Source organism: Leptodactylus fuscus, chromosome 11, assembly GCF_031893055.1.
Source record: "Leptodactylus fuscus isolate aLepFus1 chromosome 11, aLepFus1.hap2, whole genome shotgun sequence".
Lineage (NCBI taxonomy): Eukaryota > Metazoa > Chordata > Amphibia > Anura > Leptodactylidae > Leptodactylus > Leptodactylus fuscus.
In genome coordinates, this window is record NC_134275.1 from 49,450,042 (window position 1) to 49,468,218 (window position 18,177).

General features: G+C 47.0%; 1 protein-coding gene across 2 annotated transcripts in view; it reads left to right on the forward strand.

The window, feature by feature from the left end:
* Positions 1-18,177, forward strand: part of LTBP4 (latent transforming growth factor beta binding protein 4) — a 74,423-nt gene that overhangs the window by 25,951 nt on the left and 30,295 nt on the right. For both annotated transcript variants that reach the window (XM_075259628.1, XM_075259627.1), the window contains 3 exons: positions 14,989-15,204; positions 15,286-15,527; positions 16,949-17,051. In XM_075259628.1, the coding sequence (XP_075115729.1) occupies positions 14,989-15,204; positions 15,286-15,527; positions 16,949-17,051 (561 nt within the window). The remainder of the gene's footprint in view (positions 1-14,988; positions 15,205-15,285; positions 15,528-16,948; positions 17,052-18,177) is intronic.

The window sequence follows — 18,177 nt, forward strand, 5'->3', positions numbered from 1 at the left end:
CAGCACAGATCACAATGCTGTGGGCATCAATCAAAGTCTATGATAACAAATAAATATTGGCTGGAAATACAATAGTGAATAGCGCTTTATACATGTCCTCCTGACATTGGGCAGACAACATTGGGCCGAAGGCTGTATACATACATTACGTTATACCTGAACCATATACACTCACCGGCCACTTTATTAGGTACACCTGTCCAACTGCTCGTTAACACTTAATTTCTAATCAGCCAATCACATGGCGGCAACTCAGTGCATTTAGGCTGGTAGACATGGTCAAGACAATCTCCTGCAGTTCAAACCGAGCATCAGTATGGGGAAGAAAGGTGATTTGAGTGCCTTTGAACGTGGCATGGTTGTTGGTGCCAGAAGGGCTGGTCTGAGTATTTCAGAAACTGCTGATCTACTGGGATTTTCACGCACAACCATCTCTAGGGTTTACAGAGAATGGTCCGAAAAAGAAAAAACATCCAGTGAGCGGCAGTTCTGTGGGCGGAAATGCGTTGTTGATGCCAGAGGTCAGAGGAGAATGGCCAGACTGGTTCGAGCTGATAGAAAGGCAACAGTGACTCAAATAGCCACCCGTTACAACCAAGGTAGCCAGAAGAGCATCTCTGAACGCACAGTACGTCGAACTTTGAGGCAGATGGGCTACAGCAGCAGAAGACCACACCGGGTGCCACTCCTTTCGGCTAAGAACAGGACACTGAGGCTACAATTTGCACAAGCTCATCGAAATTGGACAATTGAAGATTGGAAAAACGTTGCCTGGTCTGATGAGTCTCGATTTCTGCTGCGACATTCGGATGGTAGGGTCAGATTTTGGCGTCAACAACATGAAAGCATGGATCCATCCTGCCTTGTATCAACGGTTCAGGCTGGTGGTGGTGGTGTCATGGTGTGGGGAATATTTTCTTGGCACTCTTTGGGCCCCTTGGTACCAATTGAGCATCGTTGCAACGCCAAAGCCTACCTGAGTATTGTTGCTGACCATGTCCATCCCTTTATGACCACAATGTACCCAACATCTGATGGCTACTTTCAGCAGGATAATGTGCCATGTCATAAAGCTGGAATCATCTCAGACTGGTTTCTTGAACATGACAATGAGTTCACTGTACTCCAATGGCCTCCACAGTCACCAGATCTCAATCCAATAGAGCATCTTTGGGATGTGGTGGAACGGGAGATTCGCATCATGGATGTGCAGCCGACAAATCTGCGGCAACTGTGTGATGCCATCATGTCAATATGGACCAAAATCTCTGAGGAATGCTTCCAGCACCTTGTTGAATCTATGCCACGAAGAATTGAGGCAGTTCTGAAGGCAAAAGGGGGTCCAACCCGTTACTAGCATGGTGTACCTAATAAAGTGGCCGGTGAGTGTATATACCATATACAGCAGTGGTTGGGGGAGGGGGGTTGCTGCTGCCCAATGTCTCCCTGGGGATCGAGGGATCGTATCAGCTGCTTCTCATCAGATTTGGGCAGGTTTTTAGATTTAGTGTCTTGGACAGTTTGGAGAATGTCCCTGGGAATGTTTTTATGTTGGTCGTCCTGTTATATTGGGGGCCTGACTACTGGTGAAATGTGCAAAGCGAGATGACACCTCTAGGCTAAGGCCCTGCGTAGCGAACCCTTGCAAAAAACAATACGGAAAAGACCAGCAGGAACGCAGGACGTTTTCAGAGGTTTCTTCTGTGGACTTTCTGCCCCTATTATATCTCTAGTGCAGGTACCAGCGACATCCTGCGATTTACAACACTTGCATTTCTGCTGCAGATTTTTTTTTCAATATGTGGATGAGATTGGCCAGAATTCGATCCAATTTGCAGGTAATGTAAGACCCATCGTATTCTGCACTGCAGTCAAAAAGCTGCTTTTTCGCAACGTTGGGCCTTGGTCTTATAGACTACTTTTCCAAAAGAAAAGGATCCATCATTTATGGGGCACGGAGGTCGAGTTATAGTGCGTGCAATGTCACAGTCACACCAATGTCCAGTATGTCCTGATCCCAGTATAGCGAGCGGCACATGATAAATTGGGGGTGGGGGGGGGGGGCTAGTGATAGACGTTACACTGGATCCAGGAGCTGCAGGTGACGGATGTCTCTACAAGGGCTTTACCACCATGTTGGATGGCTGTGCAAATACGGCCAAACTCTCCATTTACTATGCACGCTTAAGGGGTTATCCTGCTTCTACTATTGATGGCCTATCATTATCTGTGGCGGTCTGACACTCAGGACCCCCACAGATCTGCTGTCAAAAGACAGACCTGACAGACCCCATTATAGTTATTGGGGCCCCTCGGGGTCTGTTGTTGTCCATTTATTGTTGGGTGTCACCAGATGGGACCAGTCTCTACAGTTGCACATGAGCCCCATTTGGTGTTTTCTTCCGCACTCCACAGACAATCCTGTAGATTGTGAGCCCTATATGGGATGATGTGTGCATAGCACTGCGGAATATGGTGGCGATATATAAGTAAGAGAAATAAATAATCGATACACCCCTTTAACAAGGGGACAGTAACACCAACCTACTGATATATATAGTATCAGGAGAAATAACAGAGGAACAGACAGATTCAGACCAAACAGAGTAATAAATCTATTCACACACCACGGCCCTGGTCACAAGAGCTTACACTCTATGAGCCGATTATACCGCGCCATGTTTCAGGTTTCTTTAGTTATTTTGAGATGTGAGACTTTAATACATACAGATATAATAAAAGCTTAACCTGACTGTGGTGGGGTTCTAACCTGACTGTGGCGGGGTCCTAACCTAACTGTGGCGGGGTCCTAACCTGATTGTAGCAGGGTCCTAACCTGACTGTGGAGAAGTCCTAACCTGACTGTGGCGGGATCCTAACCTGACTGTGACGGGGTGCTAACCTGATTGTAGCAGAGTCCTAACCTGACTGTGGTGAAGTCCTAACCTGACTGTGGCGGGGTCCTAACCTGACTGTGGCGGGGTCTTAACCTGACTGTGGTGGGGTCTTAACCTGACTGTGGCGGGGTCCTAACCTGATTGTAGCAGGGTCCTAACCTGACTGTGGAGAAGTCCTAACCTGACTGTGGCGGGATCCTAACCTGACTGTGACGGGGTGCTAACCTGATTGTAGCAGAGTCCTAACCTGACTGTGGTGAAGTCCTAACCTGACTGTGGCGGGGTCCTAACCTGACTGTGGCGGGGTCTTAACCTGACTGTGGTGGGGTCTTAACCTGACTGTGGCGGGGTCCTAACCTGATTGTAGCAGGGTCCTAACCTGACTGTGGAGAAGTCCTAACCTGACGGTGACGGGGTCCTAACCTGACTGTGGCGGGGTCCTAACCTGACTGTGACGGGGTCCTAACCTGACTGTGGCGGGGTCCTAACCTGACTGTGGCGGAGTCTTAACCTGACTGTGGCGGGGTCCTAACCTGACTGTGGCTGGGTCCTAACCTGACTGTGGCGGGGTCCTAACCTGACTGTGGCGGGGTCCTAACCTGACTCTCTGCAATGGGTTTTCAATGTTTTTTCTTTTTGCTCCATCTGTACGTATACATCTTTCATATAGGTGACCCTCCGGGTGCTCGTAGCTGTATAATACCCGCCATTAGACATGCATTTTATATCTGGCGCCATTAGCTTTATTGTGCTTGGCACCCGGCACGCCGTTGTTATATCTGGCAACCGTCCTTGTTATATTTGGCACCACATACAGCACTTTTTTACATGGCAACGGCCCTGGACATGAGACTTAGCACTTTTATTTAAGGTCCTGCTATTATAGGTGATAATAGGCATGGGAATATTTGTCTAGGTGGCGGTATTATACTTGGCAGTGGAACATGACCAAAGTATTAGGATGGGATCGACAACCATCAGGACTTAGACAGGACCAGGGCAGCAAATCTTTAACTGGGGTGGAGATAAGCCTAGCGCCAACCCTGTGGATGGGATCTATTAACCTCTTCCCAACTACCTATAGATGTCTGAGTGCTCCACTTCTAACCCTGCAAAGATGCGCCCATAAGTCCTAGCAAGGATAATCTGCCGCACGAGATCACACAGCCGCACGAGATCATATAGCGGAGGTTCTGGGGGGATTACACCGATTGATCTGTGTCGGGTCCGGGTATCCGACTTCACAGATCACATACTGTGTGCTCACTCAGGCTAAGGCCGCATGTTGCAAGCCACAGACAAAAAGCAATGCAGGAAAAACTGCGGTGGAAATGCATCAGGTTTGTGTTTTCCTTGGCGGACTTTCTGCTTATACCTATACAGAACACGCCGGCATTTTCTTAGGTATAATTGACATGATGTGATTTCCAGAAACGTAAGGGTTTATGATATCATGACATGACCTCTGTGGATATATCTCTGCGATGTGTGGACGGGATTAGCAGGAATCTCAGTCACTTTGCAGGGAATATAAAACGCTGCGGTTTCTGCCACCCAATTTTGGGGGTTCATGCCACGTGGGGCCCCGGCCGTCGACTATTTCAGGCACCTTATTATTACGGTCCAGACCATCTCCGTACCCAGTGAGACCTGTTGCTGGTCCGGTTACACTAAGCAGGTGTCTGGAGCCAAAGGCTTGTTGTAGGAGTTTATCAGAATCGGTGCAGGCGGCCATTACTCATGTAGATTAGAGTTGTCAAAGCTCTCAGACATCATTAGCGCGACCCCGTGAGAGTCAGACCCCCGCCCCGCGCTCTCATGCCAAGGAATGAAAATAATGCACAGACAAATAAAAAGCTGGCAAATCCCATCTGAGGCTATTAATACAACTTATTCATATTCCTACAAGATTTGCAGCTCTTATCATTGCATATTTGTAGCACTCGGGGAAAGGTAGCAACGTAGGGAAGTCTCCGAAAATAATTCTAATACAAGAAATGCAACAGAATCTATCATAAAGCAGATATTGGTCTGCGCTCCATCCTATAACCAATTGGGCAGTCAGAGAATTACTGGTTGACAATGAGACTGTCAGTCCAGACAGAATCAGTCTACTTCCAGGGGCCACACGGTGGCTCAGTGGTTAGCACTGCAGCCTTGGAGTCCTGGTGTTCAAATCCCGCCAAGGGCATAAAACCATCTGCAAGGAGTTTGTATGTTCTCCTCGTGTTTGCATGGATTCCATCCCATATTCCAAAAAAAACATAATGATAGGGAAAAATGTACATTGTGAGCTCTATGTGGGGCTCACAATCTACATTATAAAAAAAAAAAAAAAAAAATCAGTCTACTTCCCCCTTTGGTATCTAACAATATAGTCCTGGTTGGTGATGCAGCTGTCAGTCTGGACAGAATCAGTCTCCTTCTCCCTTTGGTATATCACAATATAGTCCAGGTTGGCAATGTGGCTGTCAGTCCAGAAGGAATCAGTCTCTTTCCCCCTTTGGCATCTGACAATATAGTCCAGGTTGATGATGTGGCTCTTCATCCGGACAGAATCAGTCTCCTTCCCCCTTTGGCATCTGACAATATAGTCCAAGTTGGCGATGTGACTCTTCATCCAGACAAAATCAGTCTCCTTCTCCCTTTGGTATATAACAATATAGTCCAGGTTGGCAATGTGGCTGTCAGTCCAGAAGGAATCAGTCTCTTTCCCCCTATGACATCTGACAATATAGACCTGGCTGACAATGTGGCTTTTCGTCCGGATAGAATCAGCCTCCTTCCCCCGTTGGCATCTGACCATATAGTCCCTTATTCCGGAATCTGCTGAGATGTTCTACCATCTTACTACAGAGTTTCAGACAGGCAGGGCATGGGATATTCCTATTAGACATCCTACAAAGCAGTGACTGTGGTCTGAGTGACTGAGCATGTGTGTCCACCAGCAGCTGAATGTGCACAGCGTTATATGCCTGGAACACCAGGTGGCGCCATACTGTGTAAGTGAATGCCTTAACTCGTCACTGGATAGTTAAAATGAACATGATATTTAACAAGGACCTTTCACCACCTCCCCCAGTTCTAGTTCTTAGTACTCTTAATAGTCGCCGTTCTGCTGATTCCGGCACTGTTGGATTTTTCTCTCTTGCCCCCACCATTCCAGAGCAACATGTGCAGGTAGTTTTTCGTCTCTGATGTGCTATTTCAGCTCTGAACAGTCAGGTGGGTGGGGTCAAGCAGAGGGGCGTGGCTCAGAGCTCAAATCAGAGGAAGCCTGTATCAGAGAATCACACCCCCTTGTCTGCTACTGCCTGACCCCGTCCTCCTGACGGTAGAGAGACTGAATAGTATATCAGGCACCAAAACTAACTGCAGTGATTGCTCAGGAATGGTGGGGGCAAGAGAACAAATACCGACTGTGGCAGAATCAGTGGAGTGGGGGCTATGACAGGATATAACGAACTGGACTTGTTACAGGAGGTGAAAGGTCCTCTGTGGTGGTGGGACGACCCTTAGTAAGCTGCCGTATAGAGAACAGGAGATATCTGACTCTTACAGTCCATCGGGGGTCGCCCTCAGCCAATACCAGATATCTCCATCATTCATGGACGGCTTGTGTCCACTCTATAGAGATTTCCCTTCATGCAGGATACCCCTGTATAGTAAGAAGAGAGTGATATCATCTTTATATGAGGCCCAAATCTCTATTGCAGACTGACCCTGATCCATCTTTCTGGCCTTTGGGTACAGACACACATTTTAGCATCTGCATAAGGTCGGAGCCCCTCCATGGCGGCCAATGGCCTGTAACATGGCACAGATCCATAACATGGCAGTGTGAATGAGGCCTTAGTGAGGACTACGACCCCGTCATCCTTCAGGTTGTCTCACAAGACATTTCTGATATCTTTGTCTTCCTGCAGATTTCTCCATTGCACCTGGTCAGACAGGATTGAGTGCACTGGTTTTGTGTCATCCCCTATATATACTATATATATATGCGTATCTAATACATCTAATCTACCTGATATAAAATGATGAAGTCACTTGTACTCGGATTTATCGAGTCCATGAAACCACTGAAGACGTAGTGTATGTATCCAGGTGGTGGAGGGTTAATCGGCTCCGGAGGAAGGGGCCTCCATTATTCATGTAAACAGCTCGAGTCTCCATCTGGATCTGAGCCTCGGAAAATAAAATGTGCACTGTTATGTGTTCCCTTGTTGATGTGTATACAATAGCAAAGCTTGGAAATGGTACAGGGCGATTGGGGGGATTTCGAGGGCGGCCCCATAATGATGTCCATTTGCAGCATAAACATTTAGCAGGAAGTGTCCTGGCAACAATTCCCACCAGACCTCGGCCGGCTGAAGTGTTTCTCCAAAGCCAAAAGAGTCTTAAAGAATGAAAAGCGAACAAGAAGTGAGAACTCTAACTGTACATGAAAAGAGACCGCTAACTGTACATGAAAAGAGACCGCAGGCTGGTATATAGTGGTATATGGGAGGCACAGTATGGCTGGATGAGCTGGGTGAGCAAAGGGTTAAGTGCTAGACAGTACTGATACAGGAGAGAAGCTGAACTGTGTGATACATAGGGGTATATGATAGAAGAGAAGCTGAGCTGTGTGATACATAGGGGTATATGATAGGAGAGAAGCTGAGCTGTGTGATATATAGGGGTATATGATAGAGGAGAGAAGCTGAGCTGTGTGATATATAGGGGTATATGATAGAGGAGAGAAGCTGAGCTGTGTGATATAAAGGGTTATATGATAGAGGAGAGAAGCTGAGCTGTGTGATATATAGGGTTATATGATAGAGGAGAGAAGCTGAGCTGTGAGATATATAGGGGTATAGGATAGAGGAGAGAAGTAGAGCTGTGTGATATATAGGGGTATAGGATAGAGGAGAGAAGCTGAGCTGTGTGATATATAGGGTTATATAATAGAAGGAGAGAAGCTGAGCTGTGTGATATATAGGGGTATAGGATAGAGGAGAGAAGGTGAGCTGTGTGATATATAGGGGTATAGGATAGAGGAGAGAAGCTGAGCTCTGTGATATATAGGGGTATAGGATAGAGGAGAGAAGCTGAGCTGTGTGATATAAAGGGTTATATGATAGAGGAGAGAAGCTGAGCTGTGTGATATATAGGGGTATAGGATAGAGGAGAGAAGCTGAGCTGTGTGATATATAGGGGTATAGGATAGAGGAGAGAAGCCGAGTTGTGCGATATATAGGGGTACATGATAGGAGAGAAGCTGAGCTGTGTGATATATAGGGTTATATGATAGAGGAGAGAGGCCGATCTGTGTAATATATAGGGGTATAGGATAGAGGAGAGAAGCTGAGCTGTTTGATATATAGGTTATATAATAGAGGAGAGAAGCCGAGCTATGCGATATATAGGGTTATATGATAGAGGAGAGATGCTGAGCTGTGTGATATATAGGGGTATATGATAGAGGCGAGAAGCCGAGCTATGTGATATATAGGTTATATGATAGGAGAGAAACTGAGCTGTGTGATATATAGGGTTATATGATAGCGGAGAGATGCTGAGCTGTGTGATATTGCCCTTTGCCTTCTTCTCGGTACTTGCAGATAGGTTTTGGCAGAGCTGGGCAGGGAGGTTGTTCCTGTCACCATCTTGGAGGACTAAGCCCAGATCTCCTGTGGATGTTGCTTGCTCCAATCCGTCTGTCTCTTCTTGACATCCCAGACGGACTGGATGATGTTGAGATGCGGTCTCTCAGGGGGACGTATGTCACTCTTTTGATAATGACGGTCTAATTCCATGTTAGGAGCTCAGGACAGATTTTCCCAGCAGCACATATGATGACTGTTGGCGGTAAGCTCAGTGTGTACATGTCCTAATATTCTGAGAATAGAAACCTGAATAACCCGGCGGCCGGATCTGTAGTCAGTGACAGCAGTTTGGGTTCTGCCGTTCTTGTATGGCACAATGTGTTCTGCATCATCACATCTGTGGACATAAACCTGAAACACATGGTTGGGAAGTGCCATGAAATATATTACAGAGCCTGCGAGCGATACGGGGCCGCTCCATATGGGGTGAGGGGCTTTACTATTCTCTATGTAAGAACCAACAGGAAGGTCTAGAGCCCGAGGGCCACATGTCAGAGTACAGACTTTACCTTGTAAGGTTTAGGGGTGTTAGCGGCTCCACATGGGATAGGTACATGTAGGTGCGTGTAATATGTAGGGACGTGTGATATGTAGGCACGTATGATATGTAGGGACGTGTGATATGTAGGGACGTATGATATGTAGGCATGTGTGATATGTAGGCACGTGTGATACGTAGGGACGTGTGATACGTAGGGACGTGTGATATGTAGGGACGTGTGAAATGTAGGCACGTGTGATATGTAAGGACGCGTGATATGTAGGCACGTGTGATATATAGGGACATGTAATCTGGAGGTACATTCATTGCCCTATTCACATGAATGTCCTGCCCCTTGTCCACTCTCAGGACAACCCCATACCTCGGTCCGCCAATCTTCAGAGAAGCCGTTATAAGCCGAGCCCCCTGTTTTCCAGGCTGGGACAGATTCTGATTTCCTGAGATTATTCGAGGACTTTCTCAGCATATTTCTCAGCATATTTGTGATATTTGGCAACTCCGCAATTTGTACATTATGAGCAAAAGACTGTTTGGTGCAATGAGGGCGTCACCATTGCTCTGCGCACCCCACACAGTTTTCCAGGGCCCTACTTGCTATCACTAACACATATACTGCCTGGGGGATGGGGGCTGATAAGCAAAGGTCTTGGTAGAGATGAGAGCAATGGTGACCCCTCATTGCACCAAACAGCTCATTAGCATATCAGGATAAACGATCTCAGTGATGAAGGCAGCAAACCCCCGATCACCAGATCCCCCAATCACCCGACAAACCCCCAATCCCCAGGAGCAATTTGGTGTTTTGTTTATCCAAATCTGTTCAGCTATTCTAAAGTTATAAGCCCTGTTAGTGTTGATGCAGATTAGGGTCTACTAGTCAAGTGGACGGTACCATTGCAGGGTCTCTGTGTGCTGTATGTCATGCTGTGTTACCGCCCACTTGCCTAGTAGACCCGAATCCGCTTCAATACTAAAGACTTATATCTTTCAAACGGCTGAACAGATCTGGACACACCAAACACCAAAATGTTTCGTGTGACAGCCCCGATCATATAATGAATGTAATGAGACCCCCTGAGAGGTCCCCTTTAAGGTCAGTTCAGTAGAGACACCCACCGGGGTGCACTCAGGGTACTGGTAGACAAGGTGAGAGGCCACTGACGTCCTTTACTTACCCTAATATTCCAAGTCCCATTCTAAGACTTCTTTGCACTTAGAGGATCGATCTTCCAAGAAGTGAAGGGGAAGTAAATTGCATTTCTTGGGCCGGAGTTCCACAGAGGACATATATGATTTTTGGCTCAGGGTCTGACACAACAATCAGCCGACCGCGTCCCACTGTCAGAAACGTCTACAAATGATGGGGCTGTACACAGGGGTACCCCGAGTAAAGCAGAAATACCCCCCGTCCTGTGCAGTAACCTCTGGTGCTGGGGTGCAGCCAGATGAGTCCGGGGGTCCAACTCCCACCAGTCATACTGATGACCTGTCCCCAGTGTCTGCAGCAGATTTTCATTCAAACATAACATGTCGTCAGAGTCCCAGCCATAATAAACCCAACCCAAGCCCCGCTCCGATCCCTCAGCCCCGGCCCTTGTATATCGCATACATAGCACTTTGTCAGCGGTGACAGATGGTTTGGTGTTATATATAGTATGTTTTATTTTTCCTCTTAATCCTCGCTCTTTCCCCTTTCCTAAATCCCCTGTCCTCAGATTCCCTGTCCTGAGATGTAAGCACTAGCTTTCTGTGCATTGCATTGTCTGTGTTACGATCTATGTAGCCTGCTTTGTCATTCAGGATTTGTGGAAAGCTGGGTGACAGTGATGTTAGCTTATATATGATGTTCTAGCTAGGGATAACATTGCTTGGTATATGCAGAAGACTAATTGTCTGTGACCTGGGATGAGGTTACCGGTATCTTCAGAATAAGATACTTCTATTGTCCTGTGCACTGCACCCGCCGCTCTGTCTGACTCTTCTGGCACAAAGCAATGCATGTCCATCCCAATCCCTAATATTGTCAGCCCCCTTTCTTCTATAAGTGCCAGGTATATATCCAGCAACACTGCACCCCAAATATCTACAACAGTAATGTCAGATCTGCTTAAATCCAAACTCTGTGACAAAAAGCCTCAACATTTGTAATGAAACCTCAATTCTCCTATGTCTGCCCTCCCTCTCAGAACCCAGAGTATCACCCCAGCTGTGCAGAAAGATGGTGGTGGTGACAGTAACCTATCTGCAGGGCTGGGGTGATATGCTGGTTCTGGTGACCCTAACCTATCTATCTGCAGGGCTGGGGTAATATGCTGGTTCTGGTGACCCTAACCTATCTATCTGCAGGGCTGGGGTGATATGCTGGTTCTGGTGACAGTAACCTATCTATCTGCAGGACTGGGGTGATATGCTGGTTCTGGTGACAGTAACCTATCTATCTGCAGGGCTGGGGTGATATGCTGGTTCTGGTGACAGTAACCTATATATCTGCAGGGCTGGGGTGACATGCTGGTCCTGGTGACAGTAACCTATCTATCTGCAGGGCTGGGGTGATATGCTGGTTCTGGTGACAGTAACCTATCTATCTGCAGGACTCGGGTGATATGCTGGTTCTGGTGACAGTAACCTATCTATCTGCAGGGCTGGGGTGATATGCTGGATCTGGTGACAGTAACCTATCTATCTGCAGGGCTGGGGTGATATGCTGGTTCTGGTGACCGTAACCTATCTATCTGCAGGACTGGGGTGATATGCTGGTTCTGGTGACCGTAACCTATCTATCTGCAGGGCTGCGGTGATGTGTTGGTTCTGGTGACAGTAACCTATCTGCAGGGCTGGGGTGATATGCTGGTTCTGGTGACAGTAACCTATCTATCTGCAGGATGGGGGTGATATGCTGGTTCTGGTGACCGTAACCTATCTATCTGCAGGACTGGGGTGATGTGCTGGTTCTGGTGATAGTAACCTATCTATCTGCAGGACTGGGGTGATATGCTGGTTCTGGTGACAGTAACCTATCTATCTGCAGGATGGGGGTGATCACCAGGACCAGCATATCACTCAAGCCCTCCTGCATGTGCCATTCTACCACCCCTTTATGTGTAAGTCTTCTGCACATTTCAGCAGAGGTGATTGGTTACACAGGTTGATCGGATGCCCAGGTGCCAGATAGTGCTGTCTGCAGATATCATATTATAGAACAGGAGGAGCGGCTTCCTGCTTCTATACGAACAGGCATACAGAGATGACTGTCACTCACTATGTAGGACCACCCACTGGACTCCTAAGCATAGAAAGGGCAGGGACTATATAATGAATACATTCCAGGTGATACTGAACCTTTTGCTATATATCAGTCTGCTCGGCCCCTCCTGCTCTATAACCTGCTGTTATTCCACCCCTGTGTGTAGCTGTATAAGGGGAAGCAGAGCTGTACTTTGATGTGAGCCTGTTATGGACGGTAATGACCCCCCCTGTGGTGAATTTTATAGGACATTTCTTTCCCATATGTTTTTAGTGACTTGATCATCGTTCTGTTGCCCATTAACAAATCTTACAGTCTGAGGTCTTACAACTATGAAGGGTAACGTAGAGATGTCCCATTCACTGGGTCTTCGAGATGTAACAGTATAGAAATGGCTTTGTGGCGTTTTGAAGCAATTGACTATTTGACGCCAAATGTTAGTGGAGGCGCAGAAATGTTTTTAGGTTGGAGGACACCAGATGGGCATCTGCTTACAGTTATGGTGCATGAAGTGCAGGCGGAGATGGTAAGGAGTGCAATGTTCCTTGTAAAATAGCAATACTGCTCAGCACCATAAGGGTTAATGTGGCGTCCTCCATGGCCGGACACGCTTCAGCCTCAATTATACATCACAATGCTGGTTCTGTGAATGTCTGCTTTACATCAGAGCTTGCTGCATGGTGCAGGATCCGGGGGGTGTTTGGACGAAGATCTAGCGGACCTGGAATGTCCTGGACCTGCCCTGGCCCGTCTGCTTCTGCTCACTGTCACTAAAGACTCAAGAACCTGCGTCTTTGTGATGGCCGTGTGGGTGGAAACACTCTGGCTCCAGGCCGATCTGCAAGGTGGCCTTACAGTATGTGTGTTCTGTCATTAGCTTTCGTGACTATGTCATTGCTTGACGTGTGGGTGGGCTGCCGTGACCATCGAGTTAGGCAACAGGCTGCAGGACTGCCAAGGCTTTCCAACAACATTCGTGTCCCAGAGGTTGCAATAAAATGACAAATGTAAAACAACGTTCCGCACCCATCTCATAGCTGTGATTCATTGACCTCCAGCTAAAGCGAACCATCTGATATACGAGAACACTGGACTAATCCAATACTGTAAGCTGGCCATACACTATAGAATATAGACAGAGGTGGATAGAGACCATTGTCTTCTAACTCTTGGCTCCTGTCCGTGTCCTCAAAGGGTTTTACGGATGGTGATCAACTCTGGTATAACCAACGTGCCATGTAGGAGTATTGTGGTCATTGTGTAGGAGTTGTCATAGAAGATAAACAATGTACGATCTACAGCGATCTCTTCCAACCCTCCATATACATGCTGACTATACACATGTCTATGGGGAGAGGGGACTAAGCTGCTGTCAGGCTCCTCAGGTGGCAGGACCTCTTCTGCCCCAGTCCACAGAGCAAGGTCAATAAAGGCAAGGTTGTTGTGAGGTTTACTAGCCCGTGCAGAGCCCTGACCCCATTGAAAACACCTTTGGGATGAACTAGAACACAGATAAAGGGGAGACCACCTCCATATTATTCTCTATGGCTTTAGATTGGGATGTCCTATAGGTCTAATATGTAGGTGACCCGATACTCCTTATACATTACTGGGGCAGGAAGCCACATAAAAGGGGAATATAGAATATTATTCGTCTTATCCCTCGTGATGGATATCGTTGTGATATACACAGTTACATTGATATCTTGCCATGGGATATATGTAGAGTAGCCAAAAAATTTTCTTACATCATAACTACTACTGTGATCCGGCACATGCGCTACACACAGCTGTACCATCCACTGACAGGCAGATTTATCAGGGTACCATTCTTGTATGTGCTTTGTAGAGATGGTTGACCTCCTAAGATTCATTTTGGGTTTGGGTGAGTTGGGTCCCAGATTAGGTTCAGATCGAACAAGTTCGGCTAGAAGCAGATTTACATTATAATACTGTGGCGTCTCTGCAATCCAGCGGCGACCATTTTAGTTCATCCAAGGTGAATTGCCAATTGCTTGGTTTCATTGGAACGAATCAGTTGACCCATTTCTATTACTGAGAGTGATAAGGAAAGAGGGGAAGGATGGGATGGCGCAGAGGAGGGTAGGCGGCGGCGGCCATATGTGAACCAAGACTGACTCTGTCCTTCCATCTTCATCAGACTGTAATAATGCTCCAAGCAGAAGCAGAGGTGGCGGAAGGTCCTTTTTAAGATGCTTTGTTTTTAAAAGTATCAAACAAATAAAAAACACATCAGAAATGCACCGTGTGAACGCAGCCTTTCCCGCAGCAGACATAGGTGTGTCATGGCCAAGCCACGTGCTCTTATCTTTAGAGGGGATCTGTATCTGCCTCTCTGGGGCCCCGTAGATCACCTACTTCATGGCCGTCTGGTTCCCGGTAATGCTGGGTATGGCATTGCTTACTCTCCATAGTGGGAGCTTTAGATGCTGAAGGCCATAGACATCAATGGGACAGGTCTGCAGTACCTAAAGCCACTACCACATATTGTATGACGAGTGAGCATTACCGGGAGCCACAGCTGTCCTGTGGGGCCCCAGGATGCCGGAACCCTCTAATACCGATGATCTATCCTTCAGGATATTCTTCAAAGGATCTATGGAGGTGATCCGCCTTGTATATGGCCAGCTAACGCCTTAGACCTATACTCACCTATCCTTTCTCTCTTCACAGTTCTTTGCCCTCTGCTGTGTAAGAATGGAGGTATATGTGTTAGAAAGGACAAATGTCTCTGCCCACCAAACTTCACAGGACGGTTCTGTGAGACATCTTTATCCACCAGTGGAGGGGTAGCAGCATTCACGATCAGGAACAACAGTGCGGAAGAGAATCTGAAGACCAAGTCGGTGTATACATTACCATTATCCAACCATCAGCCCGAGAAAGACGGTGAGGAGAATGGACAGCATTGACCTGTGAGTGGTACAACATATAGAACCTGCACTTAGTATTGTGTTGTTTCTCTTTCAGGAGGACCAGCTATTGTTAAAGTCCACGTAGAACACCCACCAGAGGCCTCTGTGAACATCCATCAGGTGGAACGCGTGGACGGTCGGAATGGCCAAGTAAATGGTGACCAAAGGATTCTGCCCCGTCGTCAGGAAAACAGGGTCCCGATGTATAGGGTTCAGGCTCAAAGCAGCCCCAGAGTCAATGGCTACACCGAAAACTCCGGCTACGGGTACTGCTTCAGACGACTTGAAAATGGCCAGGTATAGGATCCCGAATACGTTAATGCGATCTCGTTATTCTGATGTCTATATAGTAAACTTCATAGGCATGTAAGATGTTGGTGATGGGTTAAAAGTAGTAGTGACCAGGACAGGAGGTTTGTGTCGTAACGAGCATGAGCTTCACATCATCCGATAGATTGGAACATGTGGCCCAAGCCAGAGACAACCTCACCCTATCAGTCTACTGGCAGGGGCTTCAGAACATATATATACACACACTATACATATTACAGGGTCAGCTGAAACCTTCTCAATGAGTAGGTTTGGCCATGTATGTGAACAGGTATGGTACGTCACCCCTAAAAAGTTCCATCTAGATATTCTCACAAGTATAAACCACAGACTAAGATAAAGAACAAAATATGGAGAAAAACATAAAAAAAGAACGTTAATAGAATCCAGTCCAACTGCGCAAAACATCTCTTACATAACCAAGTAAAATAGTCGCCATGTGAACAGTTCCCTTATCAGTTCTGACACCAAATATAGACAACGAAGCGTTGCGAGCACATGTCTTCACTCAGACCCCGCAGGTGCAATTACTTTGGCCCTTCGCCCACAATCTCATCTGGATCCCAAGAGCGCTTTATGAACTTTTCATTACATTTGTGAAAATTTATACTTTGATCTGGAACGTACTCCGAGATTTAATCTCCCCCAAACACTGGAGACCCGAGCTGACCGTAGACATATGAGAAAGTTTGTGCAACAAGGATGAATGTTAGTTCCATCGCCACCTCCCAAAAAGTTGGTCTTTGGGGCACTACACAAAAACATTCAGCAATAAAAAGCAAGTCCACAGTACACAGCATGCTTACCATCAATGGTTATGATTGTCAGGGAAGGCCAAAAAACCCCCAAAAACGACAGATAAGAGGCTGGAAAAATCCATCTTGGCCAATCAGATATCTGTCAGATGTCAGTCTTGGAACTGATCTCTCATGTAAAAAATTCACTTGATAGTTGGCCAAAGCTGTCAGACCGATGACGGTGGACTCTTATTTAATGTCTATGGCCTTTCTTCAAGACGCTGCCGCGTGACTGTGTAAGTAGAGGACTCTTGGCCGATTACTTGGCTTCATCTTCACGAGGTTGCTGATTGACTATTTCAGTCTCGTGATTCATGGAGAAAATTTCTTCTCCAATAGATGATTTCACCATCTCCAATAGTCTTATCAAGGAGTCTTTTCTTAAGAAGTGACTTACCAATGTTCCAAATGACAAAACATTGCAGTCTTTAGAAAAGCACAAAGATGAGTCTGAGAACAATCCTACTGTTATACCACTGGGAGGAACATAAGACTAGTGAAGACTGGGCCCAACTTATGTCATTGCTTAACCCTGATGCCAGAACATCTGCTTTTCCTTCAAATTGATTCACATTTATTCTTGCTATTAAGTGTGGTTCACCATTCCCTGGCCTGAGGACTCAGGAAATCTGCTGCCGGGGGTCTGGAGTGGCCTGGGGGGTCCATGACTGCACACCCTGCCCTGTGCTCAATGGTAAGTTATTTTGACTCTTGACACCAGAGTTCTGTGACAGTAACCTATCTATCTGCAGGGCTGGGGGGATATGCTGGTTCTGGTGACAGTAACCTATCTATCTGCAGGACTGGGGTGATATGCTGGTTCTGGTGACAGTAACCTATCTATCTGCAGGGCTGGGGGGATATGCTGGTTCTGGTGACAGTAACCTATCTATCTGCAGGGCTGGGGTGATATGCTGGTTCTGGGGACACTAACCTATCTATCTGAAGGGCTGGGGTGATATGCTGGTTCTGGGGACACTAACCTATCTATCTGCAGGGCTGGGGTGATATGTTGGTTCTGGTGACACTAACCTATCTATTTGCAGGTCTAGGGTGATATGCTGGTTCTGGTGACACTAACCTATCTATCTGCAGGACTGGGGTGATATGCTGGTTCTGGTGACACTAACCTATCTATCTGCAGGACTGGGGTGATATGCTGGTTCTGGTGACAGTAACCTATCTATCTGCAGTGCTGGGGTAATATGCTGGTTCTGGTCACACTAACCTATTTATCTGCAGGGCTGGAGAGATATGCTGGTTCTGGTGACACTAACCTATCTATCTGCAGGGCTGGGGTGATATGCTGGTTCTGGGGACACTAACCTATCTATCTGCAGGCCTGAGGTGATATGCTGGTTCTGGTGACACTAACCTATCTATCTGCAGGGCTGGGGTGATATGCTGGTTCTGGTGACAGTAACCTATCTATCTGCAGGGCTGGGGTGATATGCTGGTTCTGGTGACAGTAACCTATCTATCTGCAGGGCTGGGGTGATATGCTGGTTCTGGTGACACTAACCTATCTATCTGCAGGGCTGGGGTGATATGCTGGTTCTGGGGACACTAACCTATCTATCTGCAGGCCTGAGGTGATATGCTGGTTCTGGTGACACTAACCTATCTATCTGCAGGGCTGGGGTGATATGCTGGTTCTGGGGACACTAACCTATCTATCTGCAGGGCTGGGGTGATATGATGGTTCTGGTGACAGTAACCTATATATCTGCAGGGCTGGGGTGATATGATGGTTCTGGTGACACTATTTATCTACATGGCTGTTTTGATTCACTGACACCATTGACTGTAATGGGGTCTGT